A 16648-nucleotide genomic window follows, 5' to 3' on the forward strand; every position below is an offset into this window, starting at 1 on the left:
TTTCTTTTCCCCTTTCAGGAAAGAAAAAAAATGAATGCAACCTCTTGAAACTCCATTAATAGAGAAGGCTGGCAGGCTCTCTAGGATATCCCTACCTTTTGCCAGAAGCTACAAATGTATACTCTAAAGTAAACAATGGAAAGGTTATTGAAGGTTAAGTACATTCACATACTTCAGACTGAACAGCCAGACTCCACGCTGGGAAGATAATTTACACAGCACGAACCCAGTGCCCTAGTTCTGACTGGGGTTGGGGAAAGGGGGATGGGGAAAGGGAAGGAGAGCCTGGTATGTCACAGGTCTGCAGTGAATGGAGGTCAATCAGAGGCCATCTTTGTTTATAACCCAGACCCTTTTCTCATTTATCTTCCACTGAGGATTCCCTAGTTGGATCCATGACAGGTTCTGTGACATCACCTGTCAGCTAATAATAGAAATTCAGGCAGCCACCTGCCAGCAAAGATGGATGGGTTTTTGGTTACAGACTTACTAATTGAATGACTGGCTTCTTTTACCCCATCCCTGGCTCCTTCTCCCAAGCCTGGCTACCAAGGCAACCTCAGGAGCTGGTCCTCGGCAAAAACTTTTATGCGTTTATTATAATGAGATCCCCGCCGGACCCCGCCATATGCCCCTAAAGCCCTTCTTGGGCGTCGTCATCCTTGTCGACTCATTCTACTTCTCTGAAAGCAGTCATCCGAGTCCCACGGTGTAAAAAACGCCGCCACAATAGCCAGACCCTCAGCAGTGGCTACGTGCGAGCCTTTGGCTGCTGGTGTCCAAAAGGATGGGTAAAGGCCGGCTCTGGCTTGCTGGATTTCTATCTGAGATCTGTGCAACACGCTTCAACTTAAACACGGAAGAGGGCTAGAACGCACTGGGAATGGAACTGGGTGGTTTCCACATATGCCAGGGGTGACCATTAATTCTTTCCCTAGAACAATGCTTTAGAGTATTTTAGTTCTATTTGCAACAAATTTTGAGTGTGTAATAACTGGGGCATGAGTACACGGGTGAAAAAATCACGATTATCACTCAGCATGAACTAGAGGAAGACAAATATAAAATGGCTCTCCCACTGGAGAAACAGGCTTATATTTATAAATATATTTCTATTTTATTTTATGTTTATATATGCATATATATATATAAAACATCTATATTTAAACATTTATTTATTTAAAAAACTTAGGTAAAGACAAGTCTAAAAGGTGGATGGACAACATACATTTGACTTTAGTTGAAAATTAACAGGGTTGACCGTTAATTATTTCCTTAGAATATTTTAGTTTTATTTGCAACAAATTTTTTGTGTGTAATAACTGTGGCATGAGTATATAGGAAAAAAATTATTATGATCACTCAGAATGAACTAGGGGAAGACAAATATAAAATGGCTCTCACATTGGAGAAAACTTTATATTTATAAATATATTTCTATTTTATTTATATATATATATTTATATATATAACATATCTATATTTAAAAACTTATTTATTCATTCATTTATTTATTTATTTGTGAAGCATAGGTAAAGAAAAGTCTAAAAGGTGGATGGACAGCACACATTTTACTTTAGTTGAAAATTAACAGGGTTGACCATTAATTATTTCCTAACAATAATGCTTTAGAATATTTTAGTTTTATTTGCAACAAATTTTTTGCGTGTAATAACTGCAGCATGAGTATATAGGAAAAAATTATGATGATCACTCAGAACGAACTAGAGGAAGACAAATATAAAGTGGTTCTCACATTGGGGAAAAATATTTATATTTAGAAATATATTTATTTTTATGTTCATATACTCATATTTATACATAAAATATATTTATATTTATAAATTCATTTATTTATTTGTAAGGCTTAGGTAAAGACAAGTCCAAAAAGGTATATGTACAGCACACATTTTACTTTAGCTGAAAATTATTTATTTATTTTTTGCTGAGGGAAATGGGGTTAAGTGACTTGCCCGGGGTCACACAGCTAGGAAGTGTCAAGTGTCTGAGATCAGATTTGAACTCTGGTCCTCCTGACTTCAGGGCTGGTGCTCCATCCACTGCGCCACCTAGCTGCCCGAAAATTAAAGGTCCAACCTATGAGATTCTGACCAAGTGAATATATTCAGAATCCAACTCAATTCCCCAAATGGTGATTAGTTCATTAGTACACTGACCAATAAGTGCCAGAACAAAGAAAATTTAAGAGATACAGATACTAGTCCTAGGTTCATCCATTAGCTCCCTGTGTAGTCTCTTGAGCAAAATACTTGGCAACTCTCTGGGGTTTTTGGTTTCATCCTCCCTAGCATGAGAAGGTTCGATTAGATGATGGTCTACGTGTCTCTTTCTGGGTTAAAATTTCATGACATAAAAATGACCATGAGCATCTGTATATTAAGCACTAAAACCTAAAACATGTTTCTTGTCTGAGGGAAAAAAAAATCATAAAAAGGAAAGAAACCAATGGAATTGTTAATGAGACCACCATCATATAGGGCCGGCATTCCTCTTTGTTCTGTCAAGCAGTGTCTTGAAAGCAGCACAATTCCCAGCTCAATCCATTTAGCCTGCTTGTGCATTATGTAAGGCGCTTTTCCTCATGTGTATCGACTTAATGGTTAAGACCAGGAACCTTTATGTCTACTTCCTGTTCCAGAGGGCTTCAGCTCCATTTAGACAACTAAAAGGGATGGATTATCTGAAGTACACCTGCAATCCTAGCTCTTTTGTGGCGTTAAAACGATAATGTTGCCATAAACTGCAGTTTAAAAAAAAAAAAAAAAAAAAAAAAAAGGAAAAGAGAAAGGGCTGACTGTTAAGGGAACCGGCCCTATACTTTCTGAAGCATCTATACCTCAGCGGGATTTCTTGTACTAAAGCTGATGCACACTGGGAAAGCCATTCTCCATACACAAGTGCAGACCATTCAGTGACACAAGTTCTTTCCTGGCAAATAAAACAAACCTTTAGATCTTTGCAGACATCCCCACTTTGGTCCCTATGTCCTGCTGGGTTATTATTTTGGAAAAAATAGTTTCAGGGCTGTTCATAGGCAGCTTGTTTTACTCTGTGAACTGAATGTAATGTTGTGGAAAATTTTAAATTAGATTTTGAAGTTTTTTAAGGTATTACATGATGAATAAAGATTCAGAGATGCTGGGGGTAGGAGGAAGATCTACTTTTCTTAGGGCCGAGTCATTAAAAATTAAAGGACTCTTATTCCAAATCAAGAGTGGCCCTCAAGATCTCCTGATGGTCCTATGCAAGGTGTAACTTTAGGTGTCAAAATGTCAGCCAGAAAAATTGCCTGTTTAAAAATAGTTAATTGAAAAAAATAGTTAATTGCCTTTTCAACAGGTGATTATTTTTCCTCTTTACTCTCTCTTAAAAAAAATTACTGCTTAATGTTTAAAAGTTGCAATGCATGAGAAAAGATATTGGAAAAATATACTGTCTTTCAGACAATAGGTTGTGACTTCAAAAATGAAACAGATTAAAACCAGATAGTAAGAATTGCTTAGAACTGGTCAGGGACGAGGTGGTGCAGGACAAAATTTAAATGTGACCATCCCCTTTATACCTGGCATCCATTGCAATTCTTAATGGACAGAAAAAAGTCATGAAAAACACTAAGACATTTCACTTGAGAAAGTTTGAAAAATTGTATTAAAGTCATTTAGCTTGGTTGCCAGCTTCTTGTTTCTATTAACCTAGGCAAAATAAATGGCAAGATCTCTGGTCTGCTGCTAAGTGGTTTGTTTAAAGCTCCCCCTCCCCCAAGCACTTAATGTCTTTACTTTTTTTTCTTGCTTCTTTTAAGGAGGATGCTTTAAGGAAATCTTCTAATACTGTGCTCCAAATAGAAGATGCTTTCTTACCCATTATCATTTCTCAAAACTTGGGACAACAAAAGACAACAGAACAGGAAGTACTGAGAAAAAGATGGAACTCCCTTATGAAAGAGAAGAGAAACTACCATTGCTGCTGCTGCTGCTGCTCTTATTGCTATACTACTGATTACAAGCTCATGATTGCCAACTTATATTCTTGTCATACCTTTGAGGCTCTCAAATGACTTCACTTTGATCACAAGTAATGAGTTGATAAAATCTTTTAATTTAAGAGAAAAGACACAAGACTGAGACCCAAGTCAGATGAGATGGTCAGGTCAGATTTATGGCAAGGTGAAGAATGATACTCAGAATGTCTGAGATCTAGGGCAAAGACGGTGCTCCTCAAAAACCAAAATAATACAAAACCAAACCACAAGAACAATAAAATGGCCTCATGACATTTCACCGGAGCAGTGTACTGAATTCCTTAAAATTGCTTCTTTGGTATAATTTAAAAAAAAAAAAAAAGAAAGAAAAAAAGAAAAAGAAACACTGCATTGACGGTTAGGCCCACTTTTTTTAGTTTGCCAGTAGTCTCCCGCCAAGAAGACAATGAAAATGACTTATTTCATAGCTCAGCAGACTTTTTTCATCCAAAGCGACCTTGTGGCTTAATTCCCCAGATGTTAGAATTCTACAGGTCTTTTCAGAAACAGAGAGATGATCCAAAAGAGAAAAATATCAAAGCAGTTTAATGAGAAACAAGATATAATCACTAATTTTATAGAGGAATTTTGACAGAATATTGAAAAAAAAAAGGTGGGTAGGGAATGAAGGGATAAGAGTATACAGTTTATTAATCTATAACTCTAAAGCCTATAGCATTAAACTGTGAACTACTCCCAGATTACAAATTCTAAAGCTCTTTTCACACCACAGGTATCAGACTCAGGCACTGAACCCCTATAAGGATCCCCGCGGACAGCATACTGACTTAGAAAACTGTCGATTAATGTTATCTATGACCCACTGTATTTTCCCTTATTTTGTTAAATCTGTTTAATCTGGTTGGGTCTCACTGGGAGTGGTGGGCACTTTCCACCATGTGCTCGGTATCTCTTCTCTCTATCACTTCTTCAGGATTTAAGTTAACTGAAACCATCACCATCACCAAAAAATAAATAAATAAAAATCTCATATTCCCAAATCTAAGATCACTATCCCTAAATCACAACTGAGATAATATGGGAAAAGGCATTCATTCGCTTTTTTGGTCTTGATTCTCGCAGTACACATGTGCCCAAGGTAGAGATTCTGGTTTTGGGAGATGCTTATGGCACCTAATACATTGTAGGTACTCCATTGTGATGTAGGGGTAATCAACCATGCTGGCTGCATCTATTCCTACACAAACGGCTGTTGTTCTCCTACTTACCAGGAGATGGCGGCTGAATCTTAGCTTGTTTCTTAGTATCTCCAGTGCTGAAGACTTCTGGAGGGGGCTCCTCCCCTCTTTCAATCTTGCACTCAAAGGCAAACAGGTACTGAATATACTGCTTTTTCAGGGAGCTGGCTGCACTGCTAGAAGTGCCCACATTCAGGTTGGTGGCTAGTTCGCGCCACTTTTTGTTTTTATTAACCTAGACAAAATAAATGGCAAGATCATTGGTTTGCAGGGAAGGGGCTTGTTTAGAATAAGACCCTCCCCCCCAAAAAAGCAACCCCCCCCAAATACTACACACACACACACACACAAAAAAAAAGTTTAAAAAAACAGCACTTAATGTCTTGGTTTACTTTTTTTTTTTTTTTTTATTTGCCTCTTTTAACTAATGCTCATTACTCCCACTCAGTAGTGCATAGACAGCATTTACAGTTATAAAACCATTAAGGAACCTGCTGATAGCTACATAAAAAGCTTTGCTTGTTGAGCCTTCTGCCTGATGCTTCTTCTAATGCTTTGCACTCATCCAGGGCTTGTGCTGCTCCTAGCGAGCAATTTATCTCTGAACAAATGTATGCTCTCACTCACACTCCCGCCCTCTTCTAATTAAAAAAAAAAGTTCTAAAAACTAATTTAAAAAAGCAATAACAGCAGCACTATTCTGCAATTTAAGCGTTTGAGCATTGATATGAAAAAACAGTGTTTCCTCCCAAATAGCCACGAGCTGCCAGAAGGATAAGTCTGTAATTCTTGGCTCATGTCCTGCCACTTGAGGCTTTCTTGGGGGATTGATCAATGCCGTACTGAAGACAAGATTCACCAGGAATTGGGCCCTTTACTAAATAACTGTGGCTTTAAGACATAGTGATATACCATTTAATGCACTGAGTGGGGCTCTATTAAAATTGTCAACTTAAGTGTGGTTGGGGGGTACAATTTATGTTTGTGGAGTGAACTGCTGTTATATCCCTCATCATGTGAAACCAAGGAATGATATGCTTCTCCTTTTAAATTTAGGCTAAAGCAGAATATAATTGCAAGGAAAAATCATGATTAAAAAAAAAAAAAAAAGGGTTTGGATAATATTTTAACCTTTTAGTTGCCTCTGGGGAGTAGAGTTTTATGAAAGGTTATTCAAATCAATAAATAAAACATGAGGATTTGCAAATAACTTGGAGAATATTTGGCCTTTTGATAGACCTGTTATACCCAACAGCATTTGAAGGGTTAAGGAAACAGTTTTTCATAAAATATTAAATTTTAGGATCCAAACCTTGTCACAAAGCTCTTTATACCCATTTACTTAGCTCTAAGTGGTGCATAATGAACAAACTGCATAATGCTCAGAGAAACGCTCAATGTCTAAATGCCCAGTATTTTGGCATTTAAAACAAGGCTACAAACAGCAGGCCTGTGGATTGCCTCAGAAATGGTAAACAGAACGCTGCTTGGGACACCCTGAAATGCAAAGCTGCGAACTGATAAATATGCAGCACCTGCTCCCAACCATATCTGATGGCCCACTAGGTAGGGATCATGCCAGGAAGATGGCAGTGCCAGCCCAGTTCTCCACCACTGTGCCATCCAGCTACATTCAAATAAGCCTCATTAGCTAGGCCAGCAAGGACTCCCCTTTGTAGACTTCAGTTGGTTATACATACTGTTTGCTGAAAATAGCTAGGGTGAGGTGTTCCAACAATTTCTAAATTTACTTATGGGCAATTTCTACATTTACTTTAGTCTATAAGTGTACTTGGAAGTCTCAAAAGAAAGTGATTGAAGAATTGGGGTGGCAAAATAGAAAAGGGAAAGGGAGTTCCCAAGAGGACCTTGATTTTTTTTTTAACAGATGCATAACTAAAAATGCAGCTCTTTATTCCACTTAAACCTCAATGGTAATAACCTGAAGTTTTTTAAAACTTTGCATGCTATATACTTCCATTCAAAGATTGATTCCAGGAATTATTCTGAAAACAATGGCAAGTGTTTAAAAGTCATAAAAATAAACACAAGAAATCAGAGAGAAATCTCAGAATCTTAATCTTCACATGTTGATTTTTCTTTACCTTGACTTCTACTGAAATATACTCATGAACTTTTTTTTTGGGGGGGGGGGCCCTCTGATGGTTTGATAATCACAGGCTTTACTTAGAGCTTTTATGTAATGGTATGTATTCACTCTCTCCTTCTATGAAAAAATAATTTCTTCTATTTTTTTGTTTCTATCAATAGTACAAATCATATTTCCTGTGACCCAAGGCTACAAACTAAGATATTAGTTTTGAATGATGCTTCTTATTCGTACTTTCCATTCTGCAGTGACCAAGTCTTACCAATTAATTCCTCCTCCAAGATGCATTTTGCATTTCTCTATTTCTCTTCATTTGTCTAGATTACTATAATACTTGGAGAACCACCATTTATGACCTTAAGGACTCTTCCATTTATCCTCTATAGTGCTACTGGAATGATTATTCTAGTGATTAACAAAAAGGGGAGGGGTAGGAGGCAGATAGGTGACATAATGGATAATTCTGGGACTCAGGAAGACTCATCTTCCCAAGTTTAAATCTGATCTCAGACACTTCCTTGCTGTGTGACCCTGGACAAGTCCCTTCATCCTGTTTGCCTCTGTTTTTTATCTAGAAAATGACTTGGAGAAGGATGTGGCAAACCACTCCAGCATCTGTGCCAAGAAAACCCCAAATGGGGTGATGAAGTTAGGTACAATTGAAATGACTGAACAACAACTGATTAAAATCCTCAAAGTTTCTCCATTTACCATTTTATTAGATGTTAACTCCTTTGTCTGTCTTAAGGAATAACTTAAAATCTGGCTTGGTTCTTTTTCTTAAGACTCTTCAAACTCCTCACCAATCCATAAAAATATCACGCTCTTTGGTCAGGCCAGTATCCTTGTTGTTGTACAAAAATATATTTATTCCCATTTTCATGTCTTTGCAAATTACCATGTAGAGTACAAACAGGGTAGAGCCTCTTCAGGGCAGTTTGACACTTATCATTTGCACTAAAACTTTTGGGAGTGTGAGTGTGTGTGTGAACACACGTGAAAAATGAAGCAATTAGAAAAATCACAGAATCTCAGAAAACCATTTAGTCAAATTCAGTCTATATCTGTGCAGATGCTTCTCTATAAAAAGGTTAAAAAGTGGTCATTTGGACTTCATTTGAAAAGCTCAAGCTTTGGAGAAATCTACTCTGACACCAGGAATAGTTGGGTAGCTAATTGTCAGAAAGTTTTATAATGAGTCTTCATCTGTCTTTACTACAATTTCTACCTGATGGCCCTAGTTTTGCTCTCTGGAGCTGAGAAGAAAAGTCTTAATTAGCATTCTATATATGATATCCTAGGCTAAATATTCCAAATTATTTCTAATAATTCTCAGGTGGTATAGTATCTCTCATTGAGCATGCATGCAAAACTGACCACAGGGGTCTATATGTGGGCTGACTAAATGAATTTCTTTCTTTTGATAACATGTCTCTTAATAAAACCTAAAATGGTGCTAGTTTTTTTTTTTACTTCCATGTGACATTGTGAACTCAGTGAAATTGTAATCCACAAAGAAATATTTCCTAGATAATTTTCAAACAAAATTTCTAGTCCACTCTTAGACTAGTTTCAATTCAAGTGAAAGACTATATAATCAAATGTTATCTTATTAACATGGAGCCATCTTTCAAGCCAGCTGAAATTTCTGGATCCTCTCAGCCAACATATTAGCCATCTATCTCTTCCAGCTCTCTGTCACCTGATTTCATCAGTGTGCCATCAATGCTTTCATCCAAATCCTACTTTTGATAAAATGACAGAAAACCAGAGAACATAAACCTCTTTGCCCCTGAGACACTATAAAAATCAGCACCTTGTCTCTCCTTACCTGTGCCAAACCACCAATCTCTTTGACGCAGACATAGAGTCTGAACAGGTCCAGGGGCTTTTTGCCCACTGCTGGCAGACTGGTCACAGGTGAGCCTCGCTCCTCCATGAAAGTCAGGTATCTGTCCACCCACAGCTTGCGCTCTGGTTCGTTCCCCAGCTCATACACCCTCGTGATCTTCTCCCCAGTGGTTGTAGAAGAACTTGATTTCTAAAGCACAGAGAGTGCATTTGGAGATGGGGTAAGGGCAGGAGGAGGGAGAAGGGAAGAGTAAGACAATAGTAAGGAACTCACAACACATACAAGAAGAAGAAGATATAAAACAAACTACTGCTATCACACAACAGTTAGGAATGAAGGCTACTAGTTCAGGCACAAACAATACATTTTATTAATTAAGAATTTATTTGATTTTAAAGGGCCCAAAGTCCCCTGTTTATGAAATGAGTAACTTTAACTCATTGATATAAAAGCGTTGAATCCCAGAAGGCAAGTTTTTGATAAGGCCTCATGACATTTTTAATTTTTTTTGATTAGGAAAAAAAAAATTGTGGTTCATTGCAATAAACTAAATTTCTGAGCAATAAACCAAAATTCTGAGCTCCCTTCCTTCTTCCCCTCAAAAACATCACTTCACTCAATGGCCTGATATGACAGGATTGTCACAAATTTTCCTCCTTATTTCTACTTCTTTAACACATTTAAAACTTTCTCTCTGATGATTATCTACAATTTGTCTGTATATCTTCTCTGTACATGGTTGTTTTCATGTTGTTTTCTCCTATTAGTGTGAGCTCCTTATGGCAGGAGTTGCTTTTTTTTGCTTTTCTCAGTGCTGATTGCCTGACACACAACGAATCTTAATACGTGTTTATTGGCTAACCATTGTGTCAAGATGAGAGGAGCTAAACTCGTGTGTGTGTGTGTGTGTGTGTGTGTGTGTGTGTGTGTGTGTGTGTATGTGTGGAGAGGGGGGAGAAAATAAAGCTAATAAAGTACTTTCAGTGAAAAACTAGTGTAGAGAACAAAGTATAGATGTAACACACCCAAATAAAAGGTGGGTTCTGACACAGGAGTACAAATACACTGCCAAAAAGGAAGTTAAACTTCTACTAGAATGATACCTACTTTCCACACTCTTACAGTTAAATTTTTTTTCAGGTACCTTTTCTATGTTGATCTAAGTATAAGAGAGAACATTAATTTCTATATACCTTTTCATACGGTTTACTCAAAGGTATATCTAAAAAGATCAAATAAATCCCTGACATCATTCCAGCATCATGGCAGAAAAGAAATTGATTTTGAGAATTCTAGATCGGTGATATTAACAGAGAGCACTAAATCTTATATAGAGGGATACCTGCAGGCAGCATATTGACTTGGAAAACCACAATAGGATTATTCATGTTCTACTGTATTTTTATTTTGGTAGTATTTCCCAATTGCATTTTTACCTAGTTCTGATTGAATTGGGAATGTTGAGGGCCCCACCAACTTATTTTTGACCCCTCTGTTTTAGCTCTCATTCCAGCTGGCCATCCAAAATCTTGATAAAGAGTTATGAAAGCAATGGAATTAAAGGGTTGATGTTCAGCGATGTCTCCTGCAAATAGTTTTATTAATAAGTTATTTATGTGCTTCAATGGTATACTACTAGTCTAGGACTCAGCTTCTCTAATGTCCTATAAGTGCCCTGTGGTACAGAGTATCTCATTCTATAGTTAAAGGAGAATCCTGGCATGAAACGTATGGGGCCAGGCAACCTAATATAAGTAATTATGAATTTTTAGTTTTAATCTTGGCTCTTCCTTACCCTACATCAACTTGCCATGTAAACTTTGTGTAAATCAAAACATTCTTGTTATAAAGTTAGGAAAATTCTGCTGGTTTTGATTTGTTAAAAAAAATTAATATTTGCAAAAATACTTCCATAGCACACTTCTTTGTACTTTGAAAAGTGAATTTAATTTGGTCTGAAAATGAGCATGAAGTTATGCATTACTGAAATACAGAGAAAAATAGAATCAAAATATTTGGTCTTGATTTAGCAGGTGTACATAAAAGAGTTATAATGATCAGCTAACATAAATGGCTGAAGAATGGGAATAGATAATGTTCTCTAAATAACTATGTGGCTGTTGAAACCTCTAAGTCTGCTTATTTAACTAACTAGTGACTACACTCATTAGGGATTCAGCACACCAAAAAAGCATTATAAAAATAACAGTATGGGGAAACAAAGAGCAACTCCATATCAAAATTTATCAGGCTCAACATATACTTATTTGGTGCTAGGATTTTTTCATAGTATAAATAAAATATATACCTGTTTAGGCCGGGAGAGCAAAGTAGAATCTTTTTGGAATGACTGTTAAATTTTTAGGCCATTAAGGCAGCATTTACCAAATTACTATTTCAGTATCCTAAATTGTACCCACTTGCCTTGAAATAATGTCTTTTGGCAGAAACCTGACTAAACAAATAAAAAACTAACACATTTTTTAGGACTATCTGATATGAAGACTCAAAGCTAGAAGATATTGAAAAATTACAAGACAGTAGCATGGTCTTTTTTTTTTTTTTTTGGGTGAGAGGGAGGAGAATATAATTAAATTAAGTCTGTAACACTTTAAACACCTTCTAAAGATAGACTGATACTTCTGCATTTTCCACCAGATATCCAAGTGATCATTTGGGGAGGGAGGATATGTGGGTATGTGTGTGTGTGTGTGTGAATGTAAAAATTTTCATTTTTAGAATATGCATTAATTACATAACATTGCATAAAATATCTTGACACTTGTTGCATTTTCAGTCCTCTATTTAGATTAAAGGGTATTGGAAACATGAGATGCCGGTCAGAGTCTGCAGTTGAAGAACTAATGAATTTCATACATTTGTAATTATTTGACATTAGAGATAATTCTATGCATTTCATTTATAATTTATTTTGTTACTGTTCTTAACATCTCATTCAAAAGAGTGGGATGTTGTGAGTATGGAGTACTCTCTCACCTGGTTTCACTATTGAACAGTGCTTTTATTTGTCACTAAGGCTAAGAACTTTTATAAATCTTTATAAACAGCAACAATTTGTGGTATGGGTGTGACTAATAGGCAAATGTGCTTTGAAAAAGCAAAAAGAAAGTATTTTCTAAATACAAGATGTAACAAATAATTCAGTATTCTTAGACTGCAGGATAAAACTGTGGTTCTTAATTCATTTTTGCTCCAGCATCCCTGTAGAGGGATACTATAAAAATTAAGTAATAATAGTACATTTTGCTTACTAGTAAGGGAGCACTGGTTAATATTGAATACATAGATCTATCAATGTATATTTTATTAGTTATTTGGTTTATAAGGCTATCATCTTGCATTTTTTATTTCATACCTTGGGTCAATTTCTAAAAATAAAGTATAAATTCCATTTGAAAGCTTACAGTTTTATTGATTCTAAAAGATTAAAAAAAAAAAAAAGACAGGAAAGAAGATGGAAAAACCAAACACAATGTTGACTGCCTTCTGAGACTCAAAGCAAATAACACAAAGACATCAAAATTAAGGAGGTGCACTCTTCTCCCTTGCTATTAGTTTTCCCAAGGAGGTTTAAAGACCATTTTTTCTCCATTGTTTGGGAAACGAAACATGTCTTTTAGGATAAAGTGACCAAGATTGTGGCCATTTCGTTCTTCCTCTTAAAAGGAAAATGCTGGTTACACTGAAGATCCATGTGAATTCTATACACACTTTCTGAAATAATCAACTCCTTTAACCTTCAGTTCTGTTTAAATCAGTTAATGAGATAATTAATAGCAGCCTCCATTCTGGGTTTTGACTAGATTGCCAGAATCTACGTTAGATTCTTCATCATCTCCAAGTTGCTCTTCGTAAGCGGTGCTCTTCATACAAAACTTAGGGTGTTAATTAAGACATCTTCATATGGTAATTGCATATTAAAGTTTCTTAAAGTGCTTTTTATTATTCATCTGAATATAAAATAAAATGTTATAACAGAACTATTATTCTTCTAGAGAGAGCACAAAATTAATTTTTCTGTTGAGAAAAAAATGTCCTAAACCTACCTATGGCCAAATGAATATTTAAAGTAAAAATGAAAAAATTCCCTTGAACTTACATTAACATTTATGTTCTTTGTATTTCATCTGGCAACCACTGCTTAATTTCAAGGGTATTTGCATTGCTGTGCAGGATACAAATTTTTCTACCTAACCCGATTCTAATGTACGTAAACATTATTCATCTAAAAAGTACCATTCTAAAAATACACATGCATTAACTTTTCCCCAGCCTTTTTGTTCATTTCAGACAAATGGATTGAAACAATGCACAACTGATATTATGCTAAACTGTGCCCCAAGATTGTAATATTTGCATTTTCAGATAGGCAATTTGGAAATAAGATGTTTCAGAGGCTGAACTGCCCATAAAAGACTTAGTTCAGATGCCGAGCTTGTAATTTACACCATGGCTGCTATTAGTTCTCCTATAACAGAAGAAACACCTCATTTTAAAAATCTTCTCTAAGTGCACAATGAACCGAACACTTAATGAAGTTTCTTGTATGAAAGAGTTTGGACCTAGTAACAAAAATGGATTCTCCTTATAAACACATTCAGCATGCTTTGTACAGTGGTGACTCATGAGAAGAATGCTTGCCTCCTTATAACAGCTACTTAACTAGCAGAATTCAAACTTCTATGATACACATAAACTTATTCACTTATTAACAATATATTATAAGTAAATATAATCCTTTCATGGATAAATACTATATATATATTTTAAAATAAAACAAACAAACAAGCAAGCATTAAAATAGAATTACCAAAAATCCCCAAAAAACCAAAACAAAAACCAGAGCCACTTACAGGGCTTGATGGAGTCTTTGGCCAGCCTGGGCTGCTAATGCTATCACTTTCATCTCCATGAAATGAGGAGATGCTAGCAGAGCTTGGGGACATTGGGGAAGGGACTGGCAGGTTGCCTGGGGTTGGGGGCTGAGAAATACCCTGAGAGCTGTAGCTATCCTGTGGTAGAGGAATAAAAAAAAAAAATATGACAAAGGCAGGGCAAACTTTATTTAAAATAACAAAAAAGTACATCCAGTAAAACAGACTAACCAATTTTTATATATAATACGTATATATAAAGCGAGACAAATACAGACACAGACACATACACATAAATATATAAAGGTATTAAAACAACATTCTTAATTAGTATAACTTGGTAAGTTTGCTGGATGCTTGGATAAAGTCCACTAAGCCACCATGCTTATTTCAAGCTAATATGGAATGCTAAGCATGGGTTTCCCCTTATGAAAGAAAGGAAAAAAAAAAAAAGCTGATCACCTTATTTGCCAAATAAGGTGAGAAAGCAAAATATTAAGTATGTTGTTGCTGCTGAGGCGGCCAAAACAGAAAGCTATAAACTAAAGGCAGAGGAAAATGGCTGCAAGTCCAAAACCAGGCAAGATCCCTTCTTACCCCCACCCCCAAATTCCCAAGCGTTTCTTCATCTGGTTTGCTCCCTATTCCCTCCTCCCCCATGAGTTAAATGCCATAAGAACTAGTAACTTTCAGATCCACACCATGAGGAAAAAAAAAAGAAGAAAACAAATAGGTTGCACACAAATGGAAAAGACATGCGGGAGAGAAAGAAATGAAAAGGAAACAAAAAGGGGAAGGCCAGATCCAGAGAAGAAAGGACAACATGGCAGCCTCCTGCTCGGCCAAACCAACACCACGTGCACAAGAGGGAGAAAATACCTTTGACTTGCTCTCAGCCTGAGGAGTGCCTTCTTCTTTACCATCTGTTTTGAGAGGTACGGGCAATTTGGACTCACCAGGTGACATCATATCTGCAAGACCCATAGATGCTAATCGAAAACAGGAGAAAAAGTTTAGGATTATACATATGGTTTGCAAGCGCTGCCTGCTAATGCATGCTGTGAAGTGAAGTATTTCCCTTGAAGAAATAAAAAATACGTAACCTTGGAAAACGTACCCTTGAAATGAAAACACTATATTTAAGCAATCTTTACTGGACAAAAATTAAGAATCATCTTTACACGTTGAAGACCAATTTGTACCTTTCTAATCTATCATCACGTCAGTCTGTCTGTTGTAATCTATCAGTCTATCTACCATCATCATATCAAAGTGTTCACTTTTACCTATCGATTTACCTACCTATCCATCCATCCGTTATCTTCTTTCATAGTCATAACAATAACAAAAAAAGTAGGCCGTGGTCGTACACAAAACAAAGTACTAAATAAAAGTTTTCTTAAACTAGTAAAATGCTGGTGAGAATATGGGGAATATACTTGGAGAATGGAAGATTTTTTTAAATGAACTACCATATAAAGATGAGAACTTTGAAAGACTAAAAGACTAATGAACTCTGGTCAGCATAATGACTGATTACAATTCCAGAGGCCTAGTGATGAAATAGGAAAGAGAAGTGAAGAACTCAGAATGAAATGTGAGATATACATTTGTGGGGATATGGGGGAATCTGGTCTGCTTGACTATACATGTTTGTAACGAGTTTTGTTTTTCATTTGTTCTCAATTGGGGGGTAGAGAGTTGAAGGGGTAGAGAGTAAAAGTGGTTATTTGCTGTTTAAAATTAAAAAATATATATAATTTAATAAAATTAACTATCATTGTGTTACATTTCATAATAATTCAACTTCTACATTGTTGTACTGCAAAATCTCAGTTACAATTAAGGAGCAAACACAAGTGAATTAAAAAAACAACAACAACAACAAAAAAAAAACTTGATTTTTTTCCCCCCCAACATGGCTTATATTCCAATTTAGCACTTTGGCTTACCATTCCCCAACTACTTCTCAACAGATCAATGATATAGGTTCATACTTATGTAAGGATTAACATACAAAATATGTATTATAGGCAATCTCTACAGATAACAGGATCACAGAACTCATTAATATCTATCTAGACTTTACTATTTCATGGAGAGAAATTATTCATCTCAGAAGTGCTTGGTATCAACAGACTGGATGCAAATACAAACTGATATTTCTAGGTTAAAATGTGGCTTTATTGTGTTACATTCCTAATACAAGAAAAAGCAAAACCAAACAGTGAAGCAGTATAAGTATCTGGGGAATAACAGCTGAATCCCGTAGCACCCCCCCCTGTGAAAACCAGCTGCACAAAACTGGGTTACTACTGGGACTATTTAGGAGACTACAAACCAAATGTGAAAGGGGAAAGTAAGAATGAGGAATATATGAGAATAACAAGAGGAAAGGAGATAGAGGGATAAAACTTATAAATGACTAAAATCAGAAAAAAACAAAAACAAATTCTTACTTAAAATAGGAAACAAACCTGAGCACAAATGTACAGGACCTCGTTCATATTCTCTGCAAAAGGCAAAGCTGATCCTAACCAAGCAGCACAC

General features: G+C 36.1%; 1 protein-coding gene across 9 annotated transcripts in view; it reads right to left on the minus strand.

Annotated features, from left to right (window-relative positions):
• The window catches only part of ARID1B (AT-rich interaction domain 1B), a 523204-nt gene that overhangs the window by 22887 nt on the left and 483669 nt on the right, over positions 1-16648 (minus strand). For 6 of the 9 annotated variants that reach the window (XM_074309447.1, XM_074309444.1, XM_074309443.1 and 3 more), the window contains 4 exons: positions 14978-15087; positions 14078-14236; positions 9183-9392; positions 5272-5476 (listed from right to left, as the gene is read on the minus strand). In XM_074309447.1, coding sequence (XP_074165548.1) covers positions 5272-5476; positions 9183-9392; positions 14078-14236; positions 14978-15087 — 684 coding nt within the window. The remainder of the gene's footprint in view (positions 1-5271; positions 5477-9182; positions 9393-14077; positions 14237-14977; positions 15088-16648) is intronic. The other 3 variants (XM_074309446.1, XM_074309449.1, XM_074309448.1) reach the window with 1 other exon arrangement.

Source organism: Sminthopsis crassicaudata, chromosome 4 (assembly GCF_048593235.1).
Source record: "Sminthopsis crassicaudata isolate SCR6 chromosome 4, ASM4859323v1, whole genome shotgun sequence".
In the NCBI taxonomy this organism is placed as follows: Eukaryota; Metazoa; Chordata; class Mammalia; order Dasyuromorphia; family Dasyuridae; genus Sminthopsis; species Sminthopsis crassicaudata.